This window comes from Neovison vison, chromosome X (genome assembly GCF_020171115.1).
Source record: "Neovison vison isolate M4711 chromosome X, ASM_NN_V1, whole genome shotgun sequence".
Lineage (NCBI taxonomy): Eukaryota > Metazoa > Chordata > Mammalia > Carnivora > Mustelidae > Neogale > Neogale vison.
Window position 1 is genome coordinate 114,425,148 of NC_058105.1, and position 23,766 is coordinate 114,448,913.

The 23,766-nt window shown below is 44.3% G+C and overlaps 2 protein-coding genes across 6 annotated transcripts in view; one reads left to right on the top strand and one right to left on the bottom strand.

Annotated features, from left to right (window-relative positions):
• The first annotated feature begins 7,441 nt into the window (after positions 1–7,441).
• On the top strand, positions 7,442–9,668 carry KLHL34 (kelch like family member 34). Its single transcript, XM_044235677.1, has one exon. It carries the CDS (start codon positions 7,442–7,444, stop codon positions 9,383–9,385), a length of 1,944 nt encoding a protein of 647 aa, XP_044091612.1. The 3' UTR covers positions 9,386–9,668.
• Positions 9,669–10,526: 858 nt separating this feature from the next.
• The window catches only part of CNKSR2 (connector enhancer of kinase suppressor of Ras 2), a 284,336-nt gene continuing 271,096 nt past the window's right edge, over positions 10,527–23,766 (bottom strand). For 4 of the 5 annotated variants that reach the window (XM_044235204.1, XM_044235203.1, XM_044235202.1 and 1 more), the window contains 2 exons: positions 15,583–15,779; positions 10,527–12,956 (listed from right to left, as the gene is read on the bottom strand). In XM_044235204.1, coding sequence (XP_044091139.1) covers positions 12,741–12,956; positions 15,583–15,779 — 413 coding nt within the window. In that variant the 3' untranslated portion in view covers positions 10,527–12,740. Of the gene's footprint in view, positions 12,957–15,582; positions 15,780–21,684; positions 23,020–23,766 lie in introns of those variants that run through there. The other variant, XM_044235205.1, reaches the window with a different exon arrangement.

Sequence of the window (23,766 nt, forward strand, 5' to 3'; positions counted from 1 at the left end):
GCACTGCCTGAGAATGAGTGAGGAACACCCAGGAAGCTTATTACAAGAGTTGACCCCCTTGTCTCCGTGCCTGGGGAATCTGGCCCAGTTGGTCTGGGGTGTGGCCCAGGAGGCTGCCTTTTAACAAGCTCTGCAGATTCTGAGTCTGGTGGTCTCCAACCACCTGGTCAGAACCACAGACGGGTCATATCACTCTCGCTGAGGATGTTATCAAAGTCTTCAACTGCCCCTTTGGAAACCAAGTTAGTTGCAAAGCTCAGTGGCAGCCAAGCCTGGCAAGGTACATGCATGAGCACGAATGAAAGTGGGACCTCGGGTGTGAACTGTTGTAGAGTGAAGAAATGGACACGAGGCCATCCCACGTAGGAAGGAGAGAGAAGGATCAGAAGGAAACAGCTGGGCTGTTCCAGGCACATGATCTGGAGATGGAAGCTGGAGGTGGTGAGGCCAGGCAGCCAGCCTGGTGAAGGGAGCATGACCCTGAAGAACCAAATCAATCCTATAGAACAAAGACTTCAGGTAAAGCTCACATGTAGATGGTACCTGCAGATGAGAATTCAGGAATGGGTGGCTCAAAATGGGGCATACTGAGTTTGAAAGGACCCTGGCATTCGTGGAGTCCCCCACCCTGGGTGGAGGAGGAGATGCTCAGCCCTGGCGTCAGGCTGTCCTGACTTCCAGGACTGCTGGGCCACCAGACACACAAATCCATCTCCACGACATATCTGTTGTGCTTTGTCTGTGTTGGCAAGGGGCTGATGGATGGCCCTTTGTGGACATATGGGCCACCCGCTTCTGAGAAATTTGCTAGTTACATGGTTTGTGCTGGGTTTCCCAGAGGCAGGGGTTCCTTCTGAGATGAGGACTCCTGTGAAAGTAATTTATGAGGAAGTATTCCCAGGAAAAATGGGTATGGAGGTGAGACTGGGAAGGGAAGGAAGTCTCCAAGTAGGGTCCCACAGAGGGTGGCTTTGGCTTAGTCCCATAGAGGAATCTCTGGAAACAGTGTGGGTCACACCTGGAAAGGGAGCTGTCAAGGTGTCAAGCTGTCAAGATAGAAATTTTCAGGTACTTTTGCTTCAGATCAGATGCACTGGCAAGGCGGACTCTAGGGGCTGGGGATGGGGGTTTCTACCCACAAAGGGACACAGGTGCTGGCTACTGGGAGTAAAAGTGACAGGGATGGTTGTGCATGGGCGGGGCTCTGACAATGCCTGCTGTGTCACCTTGGACAAGTTCCCTACCCTCTTCAAGGCTCAGACAACACTTCTCATGGCCTGGTATGTTCTACTTCTACTTGCACATTTTCTTTCAAGGTTCCAAATTGCTACAAGGTTCTCATTTACGTTGTGGCCAAATTTCTCTTTGTAACTTCTGCTTACTGGTCCTAGGTCTGCCCTGTGTAGCCACAAGACCACCTTTGTCTCTCCTTCCTTTCAGAAAGTTGCTGACCGTGATCATTTAACCACTAGAGGATTCTTTTGTTTTGGCCTAAAATCTTCATCTCTTTCACCTGCTCCTTATGTGAGAGAAAGAATGTTTTCAGGCCCTCCCCTCCTTCTGGCTGGCCTTTTTGGACACTCCCTGATTCAGCTGAGAGCCTCTGAAAATGTGGCTCCAGATAGGAAATCAGGGCTTCTGATTTGATTCTTCCATCAAGTGTTTGAGAAAATGTATTTCTTACCAAGTCATCATATCTCGTGGTCCAATGATCTGCTGTTACTATCATCATCTTGTAGGGGTATGAAAGGGCAAGCAAGTCCATAATCTATTTTTGTTAATATGACCAGTCATATGACATAAGGCGGAGGCCACAAATTTTTCCCATCTGGGTCTCTGACCTCTGACCTTCTGGAGCCAGTGGGTTTCCTCTCTTCTTTGGAAAATGTTGACATCACACCCAGAACAAGTTGTTACTGAGAGTGGTGATATCAGGGTGGAGCAGAAATTAACAATGCTCGGTTACAGTGGTTCTCATAATTTTGAGTGTTTCATGTCACTGGAAGGGCTTCGAGAAGCAGATCACTGGGCCCCACTCTTGGAGCTTCTGATGCAGGAGCTTTGAGGTAGGGCCGAGAATTTACATTTCATAACAGGTTCCTAGGTGATACTGCAGAAGGACCACTGAGAACAATTACTCTATTACTCTTCCTGTGTACTTAGGCTCTGGTGTTTTGAGTTTTCAGAAAACTTTAGTGAAGGGAGGGAAAAGAAGGAAAAACTCTTATCTGTTGTGTGTACTTACACCAGAAGCAGATACATGCAGATAAATATATATATGACTCTCTCTCTCTATATATATATATATATGACTCTACACTCATAGCACTATTCAAATTAGATTTTATATATATACATAGATTTTATATATATAAAAATATATTAGATTTTATATATATAAAATCTAATTTGAATAGTGCTATGAGTGTAGAGGCATTATCCTCCTTTAAAAAGCAATAAAATGATGGCAGTGCCTGGGTGGCTCAGTGGGTCAAAGCCTCTGCCTTTGGCTCGGGTTGTGATCCCAGGGTCCTGGGATCGAGCCTCATATAGGGCTTTCTGCTCAGCGGGAAGCCTGCTTCCCTTCCTCTGTCTCTGCCTACTTGTGATCTCTATCAAATAAATAAATAAATAAAATCTTTAAAAAAAACACAATAAAATGGCACTCGTAGAATTTAAGTCACTTGTTTAAAGTCACACGGGGCAGATCTGGAAACGAAGCCCAGGTCTGCCTGGTCTGACCCCAAAGCTGAGTCCTTCCCCCACTGCCATCCCTCTTCTTCAACTGTCAGCTGGGCCAGAATGCCAAAATCACATGTGATTAAAACACACACACACACACACACACACACACACACACACACCGCTCCTTGAAATTCTTTCACTTAACTGCATGTCACAAAGATAAGAGAAATTTCATGTACACAGAAAGTGGTCTTGGAACAGGGTGAAGATAATACAGGAGTTTTTCCTCTACTATGTGTCTGGTATTGTTTGTAGTCATGTTTTTATAATTAGAGAACTTAAATGTGTCCTTTTCTAATTATAGGCCCTCTATGGAGGCTGCCAGAGGCCATGCGTTGGAAGGAAGCATATTGAGATTGAAAGGAGTCAGTAATGAGAGATAAGAAATTAACCTGCCTAACACTGTATCTTAAATATCAAATAGGCACATTTTAGAGTGTTGTGGTTTTGAGAAAAGGTCCCCAGTGTTGTTCCTACACGTAACTGTTTTCTTCCTCAAAAGTGCATTATAATGGAAGAGCCCTGAAAACATGCTAAGTCAAAGAAATGAGTCACAAAAGACCGGGTGTCATACCGTGTGAGAGCATTTATATGACGTGTCCAGAAAGTGCAGAGATAGAAACTAGATTAGCGCTTGCCTAAGCTGGGGGCTTGGTGGTATAGAGAAGCCAGAGTTAAAGGGCATAGGCTTTCTGTATGCAGGGATGAAAATGTCCCCAAATTAGACTCCAGTGTTGGCTACAGAACTGTAAATACCCTAAGAAGCACTGAACTGTCCTCTTTAAATTAGTGACTTGTATAGTATGTGCATCGTATCTCCATAAAGTCATTACCAAGGAAAGCACGTTATATCTGCAAAAAAATGTTGTGTCTATTATACATGGATATTTGCAGGTTTTGAGTTTTTTAAAACATATACAATTCTTTTAGAGGTGAGAACTATGAAATTTAGGTTGAGCTACATAGAGCCGATTCAGGCAAAGGGGAGCACCATGGCTGACTGGCGGTTCCCCCTTGAAGTCAGGCGTGAGCTCAGAGGACTTCAGCTCTACAGTCTCTCACAGGAGGCGCAGATGTAGGGAAGGGAATGATAACAGTGGGTCACAGTCCTGACAAGGGGTCAGGGGTTCAGCGCAAATTTCGGGGTCCCACCAGGTATGCCAGAGTGTTCAGTAGAAGCCTGGCCGTATAAACTGGGGTACAAAGCAGCTGCAGGGCCACCTGGGGGCCCTTGTCCAGGTAGAAGCAGCAGCAGCCCGTCCGACTAGATTCTGAGAGTCATGTGGCGCTGACCTGGGTAGAGGACTCTGGCTGCAGCGGGGGCTGGGGGAGGTGGTCGGGGCTTCTCAGAAGAGTCAGGTCCGGTTAGGCACCACTCAGAGTTACCCATCTGATTTGAGCTCACAGCCTGAGCAGGATGCATCTTTACCCCCAGCTAGGTGAAGGGAAGAAAGAGAACCAGAGAGAAGGAACTAATTGTCCCCATCAAGTTCCTCTTAATAACCCTGGACTCCTCCCACAGATGGTACCACAGGTACCGTTCCCTAGGTCGGTTCAACTCAACATTACTTATGCCAAAGACTGTGATGGGGCTACAAGTCAAGAAAATCAAGAAATACGCCTTGTCCTTGAGGAACTTCTAGTCTAAAGGGGGAAGGCCACTCAGAGCGGATCATTTTCAACGTGGTGATCATACCCTACCACCTGTGCTCATCCCCACGTGTTCAGATTGGGCTGCAGAGACTGCTTCCAGGGCACCCAGCTTACGACACACATCTCTCATGACATCTAAAAAAGCACACACTGAAGCATTATTTAGTACACTTAATATTGGACAAAAATTAAAATCTTGATCCTTTCCACAGACATTACTTAAAGGACAAGAATGTTCTTGGATGGATTGATAATTACATTTTCTAGACAAAACCCTGGAAGCACATCCAATATGAAAATTTCTCCCGTTAACACAGTTCATTGTATCCTCAATGGCGAAATATGTAAAGATGGCATGTTGCACCAGCAATGAACACATACTTGTTGCCTACTATTGATTTTTGATGTCAAGATGTAAAGCCTTCCACAGCTATGTTCTCAAGTAAGTGTGACATTTTGGATTTAACCTGAATGCATGACAATGGACAGATCTCTGGAGATGTGATCGATTTTGGGGTTAAAACACACTTGAAAAACTATTTAAACTTTATCATTCTGAAATTTGGTTTAAGTAATCTGACAGTGTGTTGCACTATTTTATTTTTATCATAAGGGAGGTCACATAATATAGTGGGGAGAGAGCCCTGGATTCCTGTCCGGACTCTGTAACTCAATATCCATGTCACCCAGACAAATTGTACTCTCTCTGAGGCTCATTTGCCACATTTGTTTGAAAAGAAAAACAAGAAATTGCAGAGGAAAAGGAAAGTTTGGCTAAATGATCTACAATATCCCTTCTAGCAAATTTCTATTAAATCGAGTAAAGGCCATTTAATTTCACCATTCGGATCTGTGCACACTGAACCAAACTGGTATTTTATTTTTGAACCAAGAATTTCAGTACTTTAAAAAAAAAAACAACAAAACCCAGCACCCTGCCTGAATCCATCTGTAGTTTTAACATTAGGAATTCAAATTAGAATATTTTTAGCCTCTGGAGTTTAAGCAAGCCCTTAACTTGAGCCTCTGCCTGCATTTTATAATTTGGCTAATTTAAGTCATAAAGCAATTCCATCTTTGACAAGAAAGCAGGATCATTTTACTAATATTTTTATGCACTTCAAGAATTCTAATTGGAGACCTTGTAAGTATGAGGCAGAAAACGTTACATTTTTATACTTCCTTAGACGACTTCTTTTTTTATGAAACACAACCCCAACTCTCAGAAATGCAAGTTATTTCAGATGCCCTCAAAAGGTTCACTTAAAACAGATTGCTAGAGGGGTTGCATTAGAAAATAGAAAAATCAATTCTGGATGAAAGCAAAACACAGAAGCTCCAAATTGGCAAGAAAGAACAGTTATATTAATCGTTTAGTTATTTAAGAGCAGGATGGAGGAGATGGAGAAATGCTTTCCTAATGTCTCAAGACCGGGTGGTTTTAGTCATCATTTCTGTGCTGTGTGCATCTTATAAATAACTTCATGAAAAGGGGCCCTAGGAAACTCTAGCCTCTACCGAGCTCTGCGCCCATTATCTTGTCGGGGCACTTAGGATGTAGCAGGCAGTAATTACACCACAGTCTGGAAAGTCAGGGAGAAAAACTGGAAGGAATTATTTTCTTAAAGGAAGTGGTCATTCAAAGGCAGAAAACCCAATTTCCTTGTCCACTTTGCTAAGGGATGGGTTGGGCAGGATCCAAGAACAGGAAGGGAGAACTTGGCTGGGTCAGGGAGCGGGGGTGGGAGCAAATTCCCCAGCGCGGAATGTGAGACAAGCCATCCCAGGAGACGCGGGCCACCTCGGGAAGGGCGCAGAGTAGGCCCGGCATCTCGAAAGGGTGAGTCCAGGTGAGGGACGTGTTACCGAGCGCAGCTGGCGGGGAGACCCAGATTCCCCCGGCCGTGGTTCCCGCCAGTAGCTCTACTGCGCGCAGCGACCTCCTGGGTGTCAGCGCGCAAAGTCGCCGCTTAATCCCCGCCCCCGCCGGATTCATTAGGGCCTTCTCAAAGCAGAAAGTTGCGAGCCAGGGGCTTCTTTCCCAGGCGCAAGTGCACCAGGGAGTCGACACTCCTCTCGTCCAGCCGGCCGCATCTCCCTAGACACCACCAGGGACAGGGTCCTCGGCGGGCGACTCGCATTCCTGCAGCCCTAGCCGAGTTCTCGAGAACCCCCCTGGTGACCGGCGGCTCATCGGGTCACCAGAGTCAGGTCCCAGGCCCGGGCCGCTCCCTCCAGTGCCCCGGCCCTGGGTTCGCGGCCAGCAGCCGGGGCGCGGGGCGGGGCGCGCCCGGGAGGCCGAGGCCGCGCGCTATTCCTGTCCCTGTGAGCTACCGGCATGTTATGTACGGCGCCCAATCATGCCTCCGACCCGCCGCGCTGACCTGCGCCCCCCCCTTCCTTAATCCCCCAGGCTTTGATTTGATCCTCCGCGCGGAACAAGCTCACCCCCCTCTCCGCCCCACACCCAGTTGTCCCCGGCCCTCGCGGGTGCCCGCAGTGTCCGTCCTTCTCGTCCACCCCCGGGAGGCCAGAGCCCTCGCCCCGCACTTCCCGGGACGCCCCGAGGCGGGCCACATCCGCGCATCAGCGCGGTCGGAGATCCAGCACCCCTCCGAATCAGTCCACCCGCTGCTCGGCCCTTCCAGGTGATGGTGCGTGGCCACTGCGGCCCCTGGCGCGCAGGTGTGGGCTCCCCAAACTGGGACCGGGAGGGGGCTTCGGGCAACGCGCTGGCAGCCTCGGCAGCAGCCAAAAGCCAACCCCGCTCCCTCCGGAAGACTCCAAACTCCGCGCCCTCGCCCTCGGCTATTGGGAGCTTCTGGAAACCATCCCCCAACCGGGTTTGCTCTGAGAAGGGTACAGGGATATCTGCAGGCCTGGATGAAGGAGCCCTGGGCTTTAAGCTGAGCAGGCAAAAATGGGGCCCTGCTAGGGGCTCTGGGGCTCGCGTAGGGGGCCCTGGGGTGCCGTACCCCGAGATGCTTCTGGCCGTGCCGGGTGGGCTCCAGCCCCGGCCAGGCCGCTTCCCGCCCCGGACATCATGAGTTACTTCCTATCTTACTGTAAGGCTCATGGCGGCGCACTGCTCACCGGCTATCAGGCCCTGCGCGCCGAGGGCTTCCTGTGCGACGTGACTCTGGAGGCCGAGGGCAGCGAGTTCCCGGCGCATAGGTCGCTGCTCGCGTGTTCCAGCGACTACTTCAGGGCTCTGTTCAAGAGCCACACCCGGGAATCCAGGGCCAGCGTGATCCACCTACACGTGCCGTCGGCGGCCGGCCTGCAGCGCTTGCTGGACTTCATTTACACCGCCTGGCTGCCGCTGTCCATGGACACGGTGGAAGACACGCTGGAGGCCGCCAGCTACCTGCAGGTGACCGAGGCGCTGGGGCTGTGCGGCCGCTACCTGGAGCGCCAGCTGGCTCCGGAGAACTGCTGCTTTGCAGCCAACGTGGCGGCGCGCTTCGGCCTGGCGCACACGTTGGGCGCCGCGGAGAGCTGCATCGTGCGCCACCTGCGGGAGCTGCTGCTGCGGGGCGCGGGCCCCATGGGGCTGCTGGAGCTGAACCCCACGTCGCTCAAGGCTGTGTTGGGTGCCCCCGACTTGGCGCGGGTGCCTGAGGCCTGGCTGCTGGGTCTGGCACTGGCCTGGCTGAAGCGGGAGCCTGAGGCCGAACGCCTGGCCCACTGCGTCTCGCTGCTCGAGCGCGTTCGCTTCGGCCTAGTACGTGCCGACGTGCTGCGGCGCGTGTACTCGGGCTCTGGCCTCGCCCTGCCCGCCCGCGTCAAGGGCCTCATCATCCAGGCCCTCAACTACCACACGGCGCCCTCCCGCCAGCCGCTCTTGCAGGGCGAGCAGACCAGCGTCCGGAGTCCCCAAACCCGCATCTTGTTGGTAGGGGGGCGCAGAGCGCGGGAGGCGGTGACCGAGGAGGTCGTGGTCCGCCAGGTGGTAGCCAGGGGCAGAGGCGCTGCTCCGCCGGAGGAGGAGGACGACGACGAGCAGTCGGAAGAGGAGGAGGAGGAGGAGGATTGGGAGTTCACCCAGGACGTGGTGGCCTTCGACGTGTACAACCACCGCTGGCGCAGCCTCACGCGGCTGCCTGCACCGCTGGTGGGGCACAGCGTGTGCACCGCAGGCAACTTCCTCTTCGTCCTGGGCCGGGAGAGCCCTGATGGCGCCTCCTCACCCCTGGCAGACGGCGTGCGGCCGGTCACGGCCGAAGTGCACCGTTACGACCCGCGCTTCCACGCCTGGACGGCGGTGCCCGCTATGCGGGAAGCGCGGGCCCATTTCTGGTGCGGCGCGGTGGGCGAGGGGCTCCTGGCTGTCGGGGGTCTGGGCGCGGACGGCCAGGCGCTGGCGTCCGTAGAGATGTATGACCTGCGCCGGGACCGCTGGACGGCGGCCGGGGCGCTGCCCCGGGCGCTGCACGGCCACGCGGGGGCCGTCGCGGACCGTGGCGTCGTGTACATCTCTGGGGGTAAGGCGGGAAGAGGCGAGGGCGGCGCGAGCAGCCTCCGGGACGTGTACTCCCTGGGCCCTGGGGAGCGAGCGTGGAGCGAGAGGGCGCCCATGAGCACCGCCCGCTTCGGGCACCACATGGCTGTGCTGCGCGGCGCGGTGTTCGCCTTTCTGGGGCGCTATGAGCCCTTCTCTGAGATCGAACGCTACGACCCCGGCACGGACCAGTGGACTCGGCTGCGGCCGCTACCCTATGATCGCTTCTGCTATGGGCTGGCCGTGGTGGAGGAGACGGCTCTGCTGCTGGGCGGCCTCAAGTGGCGAGACTCGCGGCAGGTGCCTACTCGCAACGTGGTGGGCTATGACCTCGACCTGGACCGCTGGGAGGACATCGGGTGCGCGCTACCCTGGGCCTGGAGCGGCCTGCAGTGCGCAGTGCTGCAGCTGGCTGAGGGTGGGGATGAGGAGAAGGAGGGAGGGCTCGGAGAGACGCCGGATTTAGTGCGGAGCTTGATGGGTTAGTGCAGTCTTGGGACGACAGAGGAGAAAAAGTCGCGCTTGAGCGGGCTTATTTATTACAGAGTAACGCGTGGGCTTTTCCTAAGAATGGGACTCTGGGAGCAGAGCGGCTGCTCAAGTTTAAGGATGCAAACAAGGGCTTGGTCGAGGAGGAACAATGCCCCTGAAGTTGAGAATGGGGAGACAGAAGGGGTCAAAATAGGATATATGCATCGGCTTCAGTGAGCTGGGGATTTCTAGGAAGACTCATGCCGGTCTAGAGATGGACTTTTGAAAATAAAATATGGCCCTGTTTTTCTTCTTAAAGTGTTGCCCTAGGTGCTAAACAGTGATTACTTTTGTGCCAAACAAGGCCAAAAATGTACCACGAGAAGTTAAACACAAAACCCGGACAATTATTAGCTATATAGGCTGTAATAAATACTTAGAAAAGACGGCATTAGCTGAGTAAAGAGTGAAGAGAAAGTGCCTTCATTAAAAGCATGAAGTCATTGTAAGGAGAACTATGATTTTATGATTCAGAACTATGTTTATAGTTCTGCTCTGATAGCTTAATATAAATATAGGACTGAGAGGGAAGAAAATCTCTAAGAAAGAACTTTTTTTTTTTTTTGAGAAAATATCCTAGGTTAAGTTTTTCTGTCCCTCATTCTTACCCCTAGCCTGCTTTTGCCCTGGCTTTAGTCAGCTCATTGGTTTCAGTTTTCCTTCAGCAGTCCTTGGCCATAATAATCATGTTCTTCTGGTTACGTGGAACATCTAGGAAAACCCAAAATTATTTCTTTCATCTTCTTTCAAAGTTCATTCTGCAGTCAGGTCGTAGGTTATACTTGTTAACAAACAAACAAACAAACAAACAAACATAGAACACATTTTTGGCAGCCCCTCCACCTCCCCAACTTCCCAAGAATCAACAGAAAGGAGAGAGGAACAGGTGCAAGTTTGTGTCAGCTAAGTGGGGAAGGAGCTTGGTTTTGCAGGGTCTCAGAAAAGACCCTTGCACACGTGAACAGCTGCTGCTTCTGGCTTAGACGGCGGCAAAGTAACAACTCCTGACTAGGGAAGGGGTCGGGGAAGGGCGGCTCTGTGATTAGGTCTCAAAGAAAGGTGGTGAGGACTCTGTAGGAATAAAGTAGGTGCCTTATAAGGATTCATTAAGAGCTAAATTTATTTCACTTCAGTTTACAGTGCTGCCTCTCTCCTAGATTTGAAACTAATGCAATAAAATGTACAGATAAATATAGTGTTAAAAGGTCTCTTTCATGCTAAGCTAGTCACGAGTCTTTTAAAATTCATTAGTTTAATTTTTACCATTTAAAACAACAGAGCTGACTTTACAAAAGTAAAAGCTGCTTAGTAGCAACACAACTAGTCTTTCCGTCAACTGCCCGTTCTTTACAGGGCACAATGTTGCCACTGTATTCATAACACATCCATCAGGTACAGATAGTTTTAAGTGAATGTACACATTTGGTCTAGTAAACATCAACAAGTCTAAACACCTGTAACAAGCACACTTCATTTTAGGACAAGAGGTTTTGGTGTGTTTTTTGTTTGTTTGTTTTTTTACATATACAAAATTCCACAAATTTAATGTACGTCAATATCCATGCAGTAAATAAATGTTTTTACAAATAGGTTTTTTTTAAATGATAAAAATATTACACTAGACCCAAAATTCCATACAAACATTAATACATGATTTCTCATCCATTTTGACTAAATATAGGATTACTGAAAATGTGCTGTAGAAAGGCCACTCTCCTGTACAGTGTGCAAAGTCTGCAAAACGATAGTGATTCAATGTTGGTTTCAAAAGCAAAGAAAAAGATCCCTGCTGTGGAGTTTTTACTTTCTCCTCTACAGCAAAAATATTCACTGGCATAATATCTGAACTCTTAGAGATGAAAGTACATTCACTGAGCTGTACAGGCAACAGTATAAAGCTGATTAGAAGTAGATTTTAGGATATAGAATAGTAAAGGAGGGTCCCTTCCTCCTCCTAAAAAAACAGCAAATTGTGATTTGTACGTTATGCAGCCAGACACTAAAAAGCAGCACAGTCATTATCATGCTGTGATCACTTTCAAAAACGAGATACTTATAAATGGAAAATATATGAAGAGGACTTTTTCACAGACTTCATCCACGCTATAGAAACAATTCATGAAGCTAGGAAAAACCTCTATAAATTCTTTCTCTCATACAATTCAATGTAATATATCTCTGAATGACCATTATCCTCTTGCTCCTCAGGAGAGAGGCGCATTTTAATTTTTCAATATTGTTTTCTATATTATAACACGCATTAGCCTGTAACTAAACGTATTTTACTTCCCTGCCTGAAATATAATTATGTAAGTTTAATTAATGGACTAGCGGGAGAATTGGAAACTAACTGGAAAGTTGATTCATTTCAGTCTATCCCTTGTATTTTAGGAGCTGGAGTTTAAAAACATGAGTTTGGGCTGAAATTTTATTTATATACACACACACATATATATGTGTGTATATATATAATCTGTTAGCTGCCTTTCTGGGCGAATTAGCTGTGTTTTACAAAATCCACTCTCAAATTCCTCTGTACACAATCAGCATTTCATCACTACAAAAATAAAGGAAGATTTAAACCAAGAAAATAAAGCAGCTCTATCTTCAATTTTGGTCTTAGTTACAAAAACATCTTACAAAGCTTTGCCCTGATACACCATTAAGTGTCCCCATAGATTTGGAATAGTATTTCCATTAACCGGCTTTCACAAGTTAACAGACTTTTAAGACGAATATTAGATACCTGAACTTTTCTTATGTTGATGCTCCTCTATTTTGCTTAACTCTTGTATGCACATCTACATTTCACAAAAATAAAACTACAGCATTAAACTTTGTGCAATGTTTAAGAAAATTCTTAGAACATTTTAATAAATATAAAAAAGGTTTAAATTCTTTCCCACCCACAAGGATGTCTGCACCTGAAAAAATGTGATTTACTTTTTGAAGTCTTGTTTATATAAAATTAACTTAGAGGGAGAAAAGATGACCTTAGATAGAAAACTGCCTTTTTGTGGTTTTACTACTTGAAGACCACCTGTCTTCAGAGTTGTTTGCAAAAGTTAATTTTAAGTCATTGTAGACAGTTGATTTTGCACATGGTAAACATAAGCTGAGCACTAATTGCATATAAAATATACAAATGCTCATTAAAGACAGTGGTATCATGACCATATATGGTTTGTTTCATATAGTTTGGTAACATTAAAGTATAGCTTGTCAAGTGTCCCACACACTGATATAAAACTACCTCATATTCTTGTTCAATGTACCAGAAGGTACCAGATGGCCAGAGAGCAGAATACACTTACACATGTGTTTCAATGTACGAGTGAGTGTGTGTGAGAGAGGAAGTGATCGCATCTACTTCAGAAGAAATACTTAATGGGTCATTTGAGGTGGTGTTTTGACAGATATCCAAGAAAAGATCCAGGTACATCTGCTTCCATTGTTGGAATTCTTTAGATGTCAAGTCTGGATTGTCTAGGACTTTATCAATAATGGCTACTTCCCCTTCTCTGGCCTGAAAAGCAAAAAGGATTCAACAGTTAAGTTGGGTACAGACTTTTAGTCACATTTAAAATAGGAAGTTAATATGCAAATCTTAAGAAGCCCATAACAAAGGGCTCTGGTAAGCTCAAACCCAGCTATTTAGACTCAAGTCCTAGTGTACTTTTTTCTACACCCAAGGTACCCCTGTATTGCCCACTCCATGTGGTTCATTTCTCCTGGCTGGTCTTGTTTCCCATCTCTGTCTATGGAAACCTTCCTCATTCTTTTAGATCCAGTTCAGATGCCTCTCATTTCTTAAAGCTTTTCATCAAAAATCGAAAAAAAAGTTTTCTCCCTCATTTATGTCCTCCTAACACTTTATCCCTGCCACTGAGTGGACTTACCACATACTGTGTCTTGAGTTAACTTTTCCCTAGTCCTGTCTTTCCTGCTAGATGGTTAGCTCCTCATACTTGCATGAGAGAGGGCATGACCCTCCTGTCACCACAAATACATAATTCTTGCTGTACGAATGAATGTAGCACTGGGGGTCTGCAATACAAGGGAGCCCTCCCTTCTCTGCTGGAGGCCCGCTCTCAGTTCTCCCTTATGGGAGAACTCAACACAGCACAGCTGTCTTCTACGGGAGAAGTGAGTCTTCCAGGTGGGTGGTGGGGGCGCTGACAGAAGATGAGGGGGTGAGACAGTCTGAAAAGCTATGGCCTGTCTTTTAAGGACTCAAGGAAGGGGCAGAGAAGTCTAGGGAATGTTCTGCAGGAAGTGGGAAGGGAGATCTGGGTGGGAAAGAGCAAGGTGCCTAAGCAGCTGTTCCGGTCCTTGGGGCCAGATGGAGACAGCGAGGCTGGGCTGAGGCTGCCAGGAGTGGCCCTTTGCTCAGTGAGGGGCCTCTTAGAGTTCCAAGGACTATACACATCCAGGGTTGCTTGGGCACTTGTCCTTCCCTCATGGGAGATTTCCATCCTCTGTTAACTTCCTACCCTAAAAAATATGGGGCTCTATAGTTCGGTTTTATCAACGAGGGGCATTTCTTTCCAGTGACTTTTCATCATCTTCTCTCCAGAGAGCGAGCGCAGCCTCATACCCCTAGTGACTCACCAATACTCAATGAACTGATCACTGGCAGGAGCTCAAATTCTTTGCTATGGAAGTAAATGCTTTTGGGAATCTAGAGCATAAAAGATAGGTATGAAGCGCTGAGAGAACAAGACAGAAGCAGGTCTTTAAAAATATGTGAGCCTGACCAGCTTCAAAATGCCCGTTTGTTTTCATAACCAGATAGTTGGGTCTGAATGGGGTGGGGGTGCTCTGTAAGATGGGAAGGTGAGGTCATCTTTGGAGCAGGGCTGCTCAGCAGAATCTTTTTTTTTTTTTTTAAAGATTTTACTTATTTGTGTGTGAGAGAGAGGGAACAAGAGAGCGGAGGAGCAGAGGGAGAGGGACAAGCAGACTCTGGGCTGAGTTCAGAGCCCACGTGGGGCTTGATCTTACAACCCGGAGATAATGACCTGAACCAAAATCAAGAGTCTGATGCTTAACAGACTGAGCCACCCAGGCACCCCTAGCAGAATTATTCTTATGAATATTGTAGCTCTTTTTAGAATTCTGGCCTTGGTGACCAAAAGGCCATTAAGTTGTCCCATGGATTTGCAATAGTGCTTGCATGAATGCCAACTGGAAGCTAATTGACTCTGAAAACTTGGCTGCTTGCTCCTGGAAACTTTTCTAAATCATGCATTTTCTATTTTGTTTATCTCCTTGGTACTCATCAATAGTTCAAAATCACCAAACCTCAGCAGCACACTATGGATCTGAAATATTTCCCAAAGGAGCCCTTTGACCTTCTGTTTCCCGAAATTACTGCACCACATACTCTGTGTGGTAGTTCTTTTCTGTTTTCGATTTTTCCAGGGTGGAAGGCCCTCGTAGGGAGAGCTGGTAGAGCAGGCCCTCTCCCCTCCCTCATACACACACAGTGAGGGGGCTCTGTTTTCTGCTTCCCTCTTCAGCTTCCTGCCTCTCTGCAACCCTCTCTTCACCACCTCCTCCCTGTCTGGGGGTGGCATAATAAGGAGACTGGAGATAATGTAAGCCCTGATGGAAATGTAGAATAAGAAAGTTACATGTGAGTTGGGAACTGATAGCGTAAACAGAACAATTATAGAATTTGTACACGGAACACGAATCACTGTAGCTTCACTCCAAATGTGCTGTAGGAGATATTCATGAAATATCTGTAAGCATTTCAGTGCCCACTAGTGCATCCTGCATACATGCTGTGTTCTTTTAATAACTATATTAATAACTACATGGCATATTTATCTTAGGAAAACGAAAGACCGAGGAATTACACCAGCCCCACATTTTTGAAAAAAAAATTTAATTATATCCTGTTTTCTCCAAGAACTAAGTCACATAACATTTAGCCAATACTCTGAGATGATAATGAAAAGTTAGGGTTATTTCCTCCCTACCAGTGCACTGACAACGCCACAGGAACAGCTCAGTTTCAGGTTCTTCCTGTTTTCCTGCCCACCCCTCCACCTCCCCATTTTGTATTTCTTCAGAGTAGCTGGTAATCCACTGAGCTCAAGAATGAATCTCTTGAAAGGAATTTCTCCTTCCATTTCGTATCTTACCTTTAAAGTGCTTTTGAGAATTCTCAGCCTGTGTAGTTTGTCATTCATTACAGGGTCATTACATCTCTTTATAAATGATAGCTTGTACTCCATCTTGGTTGAAATGCGATGTTCTCCCAGTGGTGACAGACTGGCTTGCTCCAATGCCCTGTATAAATCTTGCAATGAATCTCCTAAGTTTTCTTCCCTACTTTCACCTGCAATGTCCAGAGAGAGAGAGAGAGAGAGAGAGAGAAATGAATCCAGTGTAATAGACAGTTAATGGACACTTCAAAAATCTACTAAAAAAAAAATCTAAACCATCTGAAAAACAGGATAATGAATGATTGGGAAAACACTCTATTACATTAAAAACCCCACAGCTGCTAGTTATATTAAGGTAAGATTTTTTTGGAATGGTCAAATAATAAAATGTTTGATTAACAGAATATTCTCTTAAGAGCAAATCGCCGTATATATCTTGAGTTCATCACATTCAGAGTACAAAAGGTACACAACACAGAAACGATCCTGCACATAATTTAATATTTTAATACATGAATGAATATCCCTTATTGTTATCCTCAGAAGCATAGAAGTGCTGATTAATAGAGCTCTCCTGGTGTAGCAATACTGAATGAAATATTTTTTACATTTTTCCGAACTGTGTCAGATGGAATGGCATTCACTGGAGTAGATCTGATTATAAAAATCTTCCAATAACGTACCAGGTTTCATGTGACTGCCATAGTAATGCCTGCCACATTGTAAATGTAGTAAATGATCATAAATTTTCATTAATAATAATGCTTTAGTTAAAATGAAATATGAGAATGTTTCTATGCAAATGTAAGGAAGAATCTGGCACATACTAGGAGAAGCTACTCAGTGTTTGTAAGATCTGGGAAGGAAATACTCCAATTATGTATTTTTGGGAAAAAAATTAGAGATTGGTTCAGGAAAGGATCTTTGATCTATTTGAATGAATCAAACTCCCATCTTGTTCTTTAGTCGACTGAACACTGATGTCATATCTTTCTCAATACTGATAAACAAAGATAAACTCAGATTTTGCTTTGAGTGGTAGATAGGATTAGGGTTATCTCACATTTCCTTTAATAGGGAGCCAAAGAGTACTATTTGAGGAATACTAATTATATTGGCTCAAGGAGTAAATATGGAATGTTGTTCATCCCACCATGGTCTGTGTGAATATTTTAGGCTTTCTGACATACTTTAAAAAAAATCCACCTCCCTAATTGCTAATTGCTAATAACAGTAGTTAACATTTATATGTGCCAGGTAGAAGGGTAAATGATTACCATTCACGGTCTCTCTTAATTCTCCCAATACTGAGAGGAGGTCTATTTGATTTTCATTTGATAGCAGGGAAGCACCTTGCTCAAGGACATACTTAGTAAGTGTTAAGTGACAGAGCCAGAATTGCAGCAGGACAGTCTGGCCCTAGAATCCGTAATCTTAACAAGAATTTTCTACTGCCAGTTTTGTTAGGGGTCATTCGAGCTGTGTATTTAGCAATAGGCGTTTATGAATCTGTGAAACTTCCTTAAAGAGCAGCATTCTTAAAAAAATTTCTGAGAGTGTACCTAAAACTGCCCCCAAAGCCCATAAACACAGTACCTTAACTTGAAAGGATCACCTTTAGCAGTAAAAAGTCACTTCATTTCAGTTTCGTATTCAATTTTTGGCCCTGCTGCAGAGGTTAGCAACTAAAGGCCGGTATGGTTATTGAGTCCTTCCATTAGAAAGTTCCTTGTTATCATCAGCACATGCTACCTTTAATCCTTCTCTAACGAATTTTTAACTTTTGAATCATATGCCTAAGTTAGAACTATAAAAATACAAAAAAATGCCTCTTAAACAGCTTTTTAAATTCTGTTGGCTCATTCCTGGATGTCAACAACACCTAGAGGATTTTGAGGGATGGGTGAATGGAGGACTGTGCAAAGGAGGAACTGCTTTGTGGTTTAACAGCAAGATGGAAATAAGATAGGGAGCTTTGACTGAGAATGGTTTGGAGCCAGGATGGCACAAAATCAAAAGGTCATTGAGAGTAACTAAATGGGAGTTGTAAAAACAAGGATGCATTGGAACAGCATAATTCCATTTCATAAATCATGGGCCAAGAAGAGACCCTGAGGAATTATTTGGTCATCACGGTCCTTTGTGCCTCAGGACAGGATTGCATCTAAAGCCAGATGTAATTTCATAGAGCCTGGTGGGGGGGCGTGGGCAGAAAGGGTGGTAGACCTAACTGATATGAATTATAGTGGTTAATGTATCAGGTAGCCTAATGCATCAGTAGCTTTTCAGTTTTTGAAAGAATGTGAAGAAAGAAAGGGATTCAGAATTGAGTTTTAGGAATTAAGGGAGGCAGAAGTATTTTTATATTTTAGATAGTAAATTTTTATTTTAAGATAACTACCTAATACTGTACGGAGTATATATTTTGTTTAAAAACATTCTTACCCAGTTTTCTTTCTCCCCAGTTCTTAATGTTTGTGGAATACTGGGCTAGGGGACTGACTTTTTTGTAAAATTTCAATGTGGTCCTACTTAAGAAGGATAAGTAAAGATTTAATACTAAAAAGTGACACACACGGCTATTAAATACAAATGGAAAGTTTTTTTCCCCCTTCTTGCGGTTAAAGGACAACATAATTCTGTGAAGAATCTGGTTTGACAGCTGTTAAGAAGAATTCAGTATAGATTTATCTCTAGGCAGCACATTTGAACAAGTAATCACAATGAGACGGAACACAGAAACATTTCCAAGTATATTAATGGAATAGTGCAGCTCCTACTAGAGATAAGTAAGGCTCCCCTCCCCCCAGTTCATACACATCATACACATATGCAACACCACAAGACACAGCAGTGGGATGAGAAAGGATGAGGGATTGAGATGCCAGGCTACCACAAAATGTCACCAATTACTTAACATTTTAAGACTAGACAAAGGGTCCTTTATTTCCAAAGGACGGGGGTGAGGAGGAAAGCCACGTTATAAATCTGATTCACTGTGCTCAACAGTCAAAACAACACAGAACTCAACATTCAAGACAAAAACAGACCTTTATTTTCTTTTATAATTTTCAATTGGTTTCCTTGATTTTTTTTCTCAGAAGAATACCAATTAAGTATTGGGGATACTGTTGCAGCTTTGCGAGAATATGAAAGCACCTTTATTTTCTTCTTTTTGCCCTCTTCTTCTTTGTCTCCTCACTTCTGGCTTCTCTTTTTTATACTTTGGCTTTTCTTCTTCTAGAAGAGGCTTGCTTTGGAAGATGAGGCAAGCAGTTGTTGAGTTCTGCTTCCCAACTGACTTTCTTTCAATGTTCAGCCATTTGGAGCACTGGCAGAAAGCCAGATCTTTTGTAACTTGAAAGAATGTTTTCTGAATGTTGGCAACTTGTAGAAGACCACATGCAAACCACAGGACCTATATAGGAACCTTCTGCAATTCCTAATGAAGATGTGTATCACTGCTACAGTGAAATTTTAATTTGTATCCAATTTACTCAGGAATTCTGGGTCTGTGCAGGAATAAATTCCCTCCCAAATTTTATTTACGTTTACAATGCGTAAATTAGTCCTTTATCAGATGACATACTCTTTCAATTTTATTAAAGCAAAATGAACATACACATTTCTCTTTCTGACATAAAATTTCATTGGCTGATAATCTGAGGATCACAATGAAGTTACTGAGGTTGATTTGTACTCTGCGTTGCGGGACTGGGGGGCGTCATTTCTGGCTGTGTCCTACTTGGCAGGGGAGAAAGAAGACCCTCTATTTTCTTATTCACACTCTAACTACACTATGAAATATGGGGACTCTAGGAATGTGGTATCACAGCGATTCACTGTCTGGTTGTTTCAGGTTGCACAGGACTGCCGGGTGGTGATTAAAAAAAAAAAAAAGCTCAAGGGAAAAAAACACGAGCTAACGCAAAATAATATGTAGTTTTGTTTAAACTTTCCTGCAAATGGCTTATTAGCAGATGGTAATGCCTCTCTCACATACTAAAAGGTGTTTGGTTGACGTATTTCCCTACATTCATAATCGGTGGTTTCCGAACTTTTTTGATTATGCATCCTTACCAGTTAAAACACTTGCGTTGTCGATAACTTACATACATGTATTAATGTATATTAATAGATATGCATGTTATAAAATAGACACAGAAAATAAATTCGAAAGGACGAGTTATAAAACCTGAGGAGAAATTCTAGTGTTTTGTTTTTATTTTTCTCCTGTAGCTTAACGGCCCCATATATACCGGGACGAGACTGACTTTCCCTGAGCAAAGTATGCCTCCCTCTCCTTTGCGTTTCCTCCTCTTCTCCTGGGCATGGTGCCTTTGGCACTCAGCATTTAAAGTGAGTGATGGTCTCCTCTGCTTTATACATAAAGTAGTCCAAAGATGTCTCCTTATCCTGTGACTGTAATTTTTATGACAGCTTACTGTGTGAATTCATTCAGGTTTCTTTGGTGCACATGAGGGAGAGCAGAATACGAACTTGGAGACCTAAGTTTCCCTGCCCCTGGAATGACAATGTCGAAGGAGAGGAGCAAAAGAAAACAAAACAAAACGTGATGCGGTATATCAACGGGGCCCTTGAAGAAGCAAGCCAACCACAGATAATCATTTCTGGGACATGTTTTGGAAGGGAAGTGTGCTCTTTTAAAATTGGACAATGATGTCCTCATGGAAACAGTTGTCCCTTCCACAACTGTTCCAGCTGGGCAACGAGCACAGCAGACTGGGAAAAGCTAAGTCACAAGTGGGCGAGAAGGCTGGACATAGTAGCATTAGTCACTGGTCAGATGTGAGAGGCATTTGTTCTCGCGCAGCCGCAGAGCACTCGGAGGCTTCCAGGCTGAGGGTGTCACGTCTGTCGAGCACTATTCTTGCCATGAAGGGCAATTAACATTTGCATTGAGGCACAGGACCAGTTTCTGTGAATACTAATTTACGAGCACGCCATAATAAACAACTTATTTATATGTAAGGTGCCAATTAAACTTTTAATGGGTTCAATGTAGACAGGTTTAATGTTTCTCTGTTTTGAGCTAAAGATGGTTATGTATTCAGGAGTTTACACTATAATTTGAATTGTCTTATGATTAAATATTAGATCTCCTAATTTATGCTTTTATATAAGCCGATAGCTATGCCTAGCATTGTAGAACTGGAGACAAGGCAGTTTGCCATAGCAGAAAAGGAAAAAGGAGAAGATTTTAAGAGCTGGCTTTTACCTGTTGCTCTGTACTCAAGCACCCTTTTCATAATTAAAAGTAATTTACATCTTTGGAGCAAAATAATGATGAAAAATGATTTTAAGAGAGAAACACCTTTCTTTTAAAAGAATAGCTGGAGTGAATCTTTTCTAAAGAAGAACATGTGAAGCCCATCCTTGTTAAGAATGACCTTGTGCTTCATCAAAATTAAGTAGAGCCCATGCTAGTGTCAGGCAATCCCTTCCGCACAATAGGAAAGCATGCTTACTTCCAAGAAGATGTGCCCAAAGAGGCAGAACTGAAGTTGATCCTGCATTCACTCTCCGAGCATGTAGTTTCTGCCAAATTGTGTGGTTTAATGCCATAAATAAGCAGTGGTTGAATTTTCTGGGCCCTACAGCAGTTTTGATGATGAGTAGTTCAGATGGCAAAGTCTTGGTATCCTTGGCATTGATTTATTGATCCACAGGGAAGGTTCTTTGAAGGACAATCACAGACATAAATGACAGATTCTAGATTTGCCCATAGAATTCAGAAAATTTAACTAGTAGAGACATGGAGGTCAAAGTACTTGGCTCTCAGGCAGGAATTCATAAAGAGGACAGTTTAAAACCAAAGCGAAGACACGATTATATTCAAAAATTGATGTGGAGTCACCATATGCCTTAACGAGAACAAACAAAAATTCTTTTTATCGTAACATTTTACTATGCTTCAACAGTGAGAATGACCCAAGGTGATCCTACTAATATTAACTGCCAACAAAAAGCTTTTCAATGGATTTCTAAATACTACAACCATTGTTTTCATATATACTTTAAAAACACATTAAAATGGTTAGAGCACAGAGGCAATTGTAAGGCAGATCAATGTGATTTTTATTCACAACACAAATTCCATTTGTGAGAAAGAAGCAGAGATTACTTCTCTTTGGATATTTACTATCAAGCATACTTAGCAAATTATTTAGCTATCTAAAAAGATTTGATACCAACTGGTCATATTTTTATTTTTAAGTAATTTATATTTTTACAGGTATTCACATTATGCAGTACCACACACTGCGGCGACAGGAAGGAGAAAAAACATTTCCAAATACAATGTTAAATTATTTGTTCATTGCACAGTATGAAATATCCATTGATTAGCATTGAAATTATTACAGAGTGTCTTAATCCAACTAAATTAAGGAAAATTCACATCCACTACAGAAGAAAAATAAGCAATATTGAGCCATAGGGGACCCAGTTACATAGTATTAAATAATATCTGAAGCTAGTTTGAAAGACATCCAGACAAAATACTTTTTCAAAAGTGAGAACCACAGCCTATAGATTTGGAAAATTTTACAGAAAAAGAATAGCTCATGCCTGTCCTATGAGGCAACACCATTTGTATATAAGTGCCAAGAAATAAGGAGAAAGTTAAGATTTTAGCTGAGGAATCTATAAAGCCTGGCATGAGGAATTTTCTTCATTAGTGTCACCGAAAGCAGTCTCTGTGTTGCACCTGAATACACTTGATAAGAGAAGAAACATAGTAAATTTCAGAGCAGGGTGTGTATACCTTGCCTTAATAGGTTACACTTAGTTTAGTACAATACAGCACGTCAAGTTTTAAAAATGCAAAATACACTTAATACACAGAATTTGCTTCCTCTGCTTTGCCTTAAAGAGGCCATCAAGGAGTCCATTAAATAGCCAGGGTATTCTAGTTATCGGAGCTGATCCCTCTCCTTTCCTGGTGTCGGAAGAATACAACTGAGGTGTCACCACACACAGCCCTTGCCCAGTCAGTACCCTTCCCCTTCCGTTCTCCCACAGAAACGGCAGTTTTCTGTCACTGTGCTCCATCTTGATGGGCTTTGATCTTATGCTAGTCCCAGTGTAGGAAGCTTGCATTCTTCTTAAGAGTGGCCTGCCCTTCTTAATATCCCTTTAGGGAGGCCCCCAATCCAACACACTTGATGATCTAAGCTTTTTAAGAGTCAGTTTTCTGTTATAAACAGCAAGGACGAGGCCATTTTAGTTGCTTGCAAGAGGTTGATGTTGAGTCTGCGCCGTGCCGACTCTCTCCGATCTAAATTCTCTAAACATTAGCTTATCAATCTGTGAGTCCAATGGGTTGAGTGCCAACAGAAGTGGATCCGATTTGGCATGGAGAGGTTCTACCAACTCTCGCAGTGTATTAGCCTAATATGATAAAGCAGTGATACAATATGATGAAAGACCTGCGACTGCCATTATTTCCAAAGCACATTAGTATTTGTATTCGAAATACCATCATGCAATACCCATGAAGAGAAAAGAGAAAAAAATGGCTAGAATTGCATATGGTTTTAATACCATCATGTCTTTCTGTTGGCATGCAAGTCTACTTGGCCATAAATGGGACAGTTTTTGTTTTATGCTCGGTTATCTGGAAACGCCAACCTTATTATACAAAATAATTCACAGCGCGGATACATCTTTTCCCACTTCTATGCTTGCATACGCACATCTGTAATTCTAATCAGAAAAGTTTATGGTCAAAGTATTCTCCATATACATGTAAAATGATCAGTCTTCCAAGAAAATGAAACTGTATTTCTGTAGGAGAGCTTTCCTCGGATTCATCCAATCAAGAAGCACGAGGAAAAATTTCCTGGTCTGCCTTCTACCTAACTGCCCTGATCCCTATACGACCACGTGTTCATCAGTGAGACAGAAGAGCCCAGCTAGCAGGGCTCCAATGAGGAGGCCGCCCGCTGACCCATCCAAAGTGGAGAGAAATGAAAAGCCCTCGCAGGGTAAACATGGTGAAATGGTGACTTTACACCTAAGCGTAAGCCATATGGCAAGGAATTAAGAAACAAGAGACCAAAATTTCTAAATGATGTGGGCAACAAAGAACAACTGGGATGAAAGAAACTGTAATCTCTTAGTTCATTTTCTTTTGGG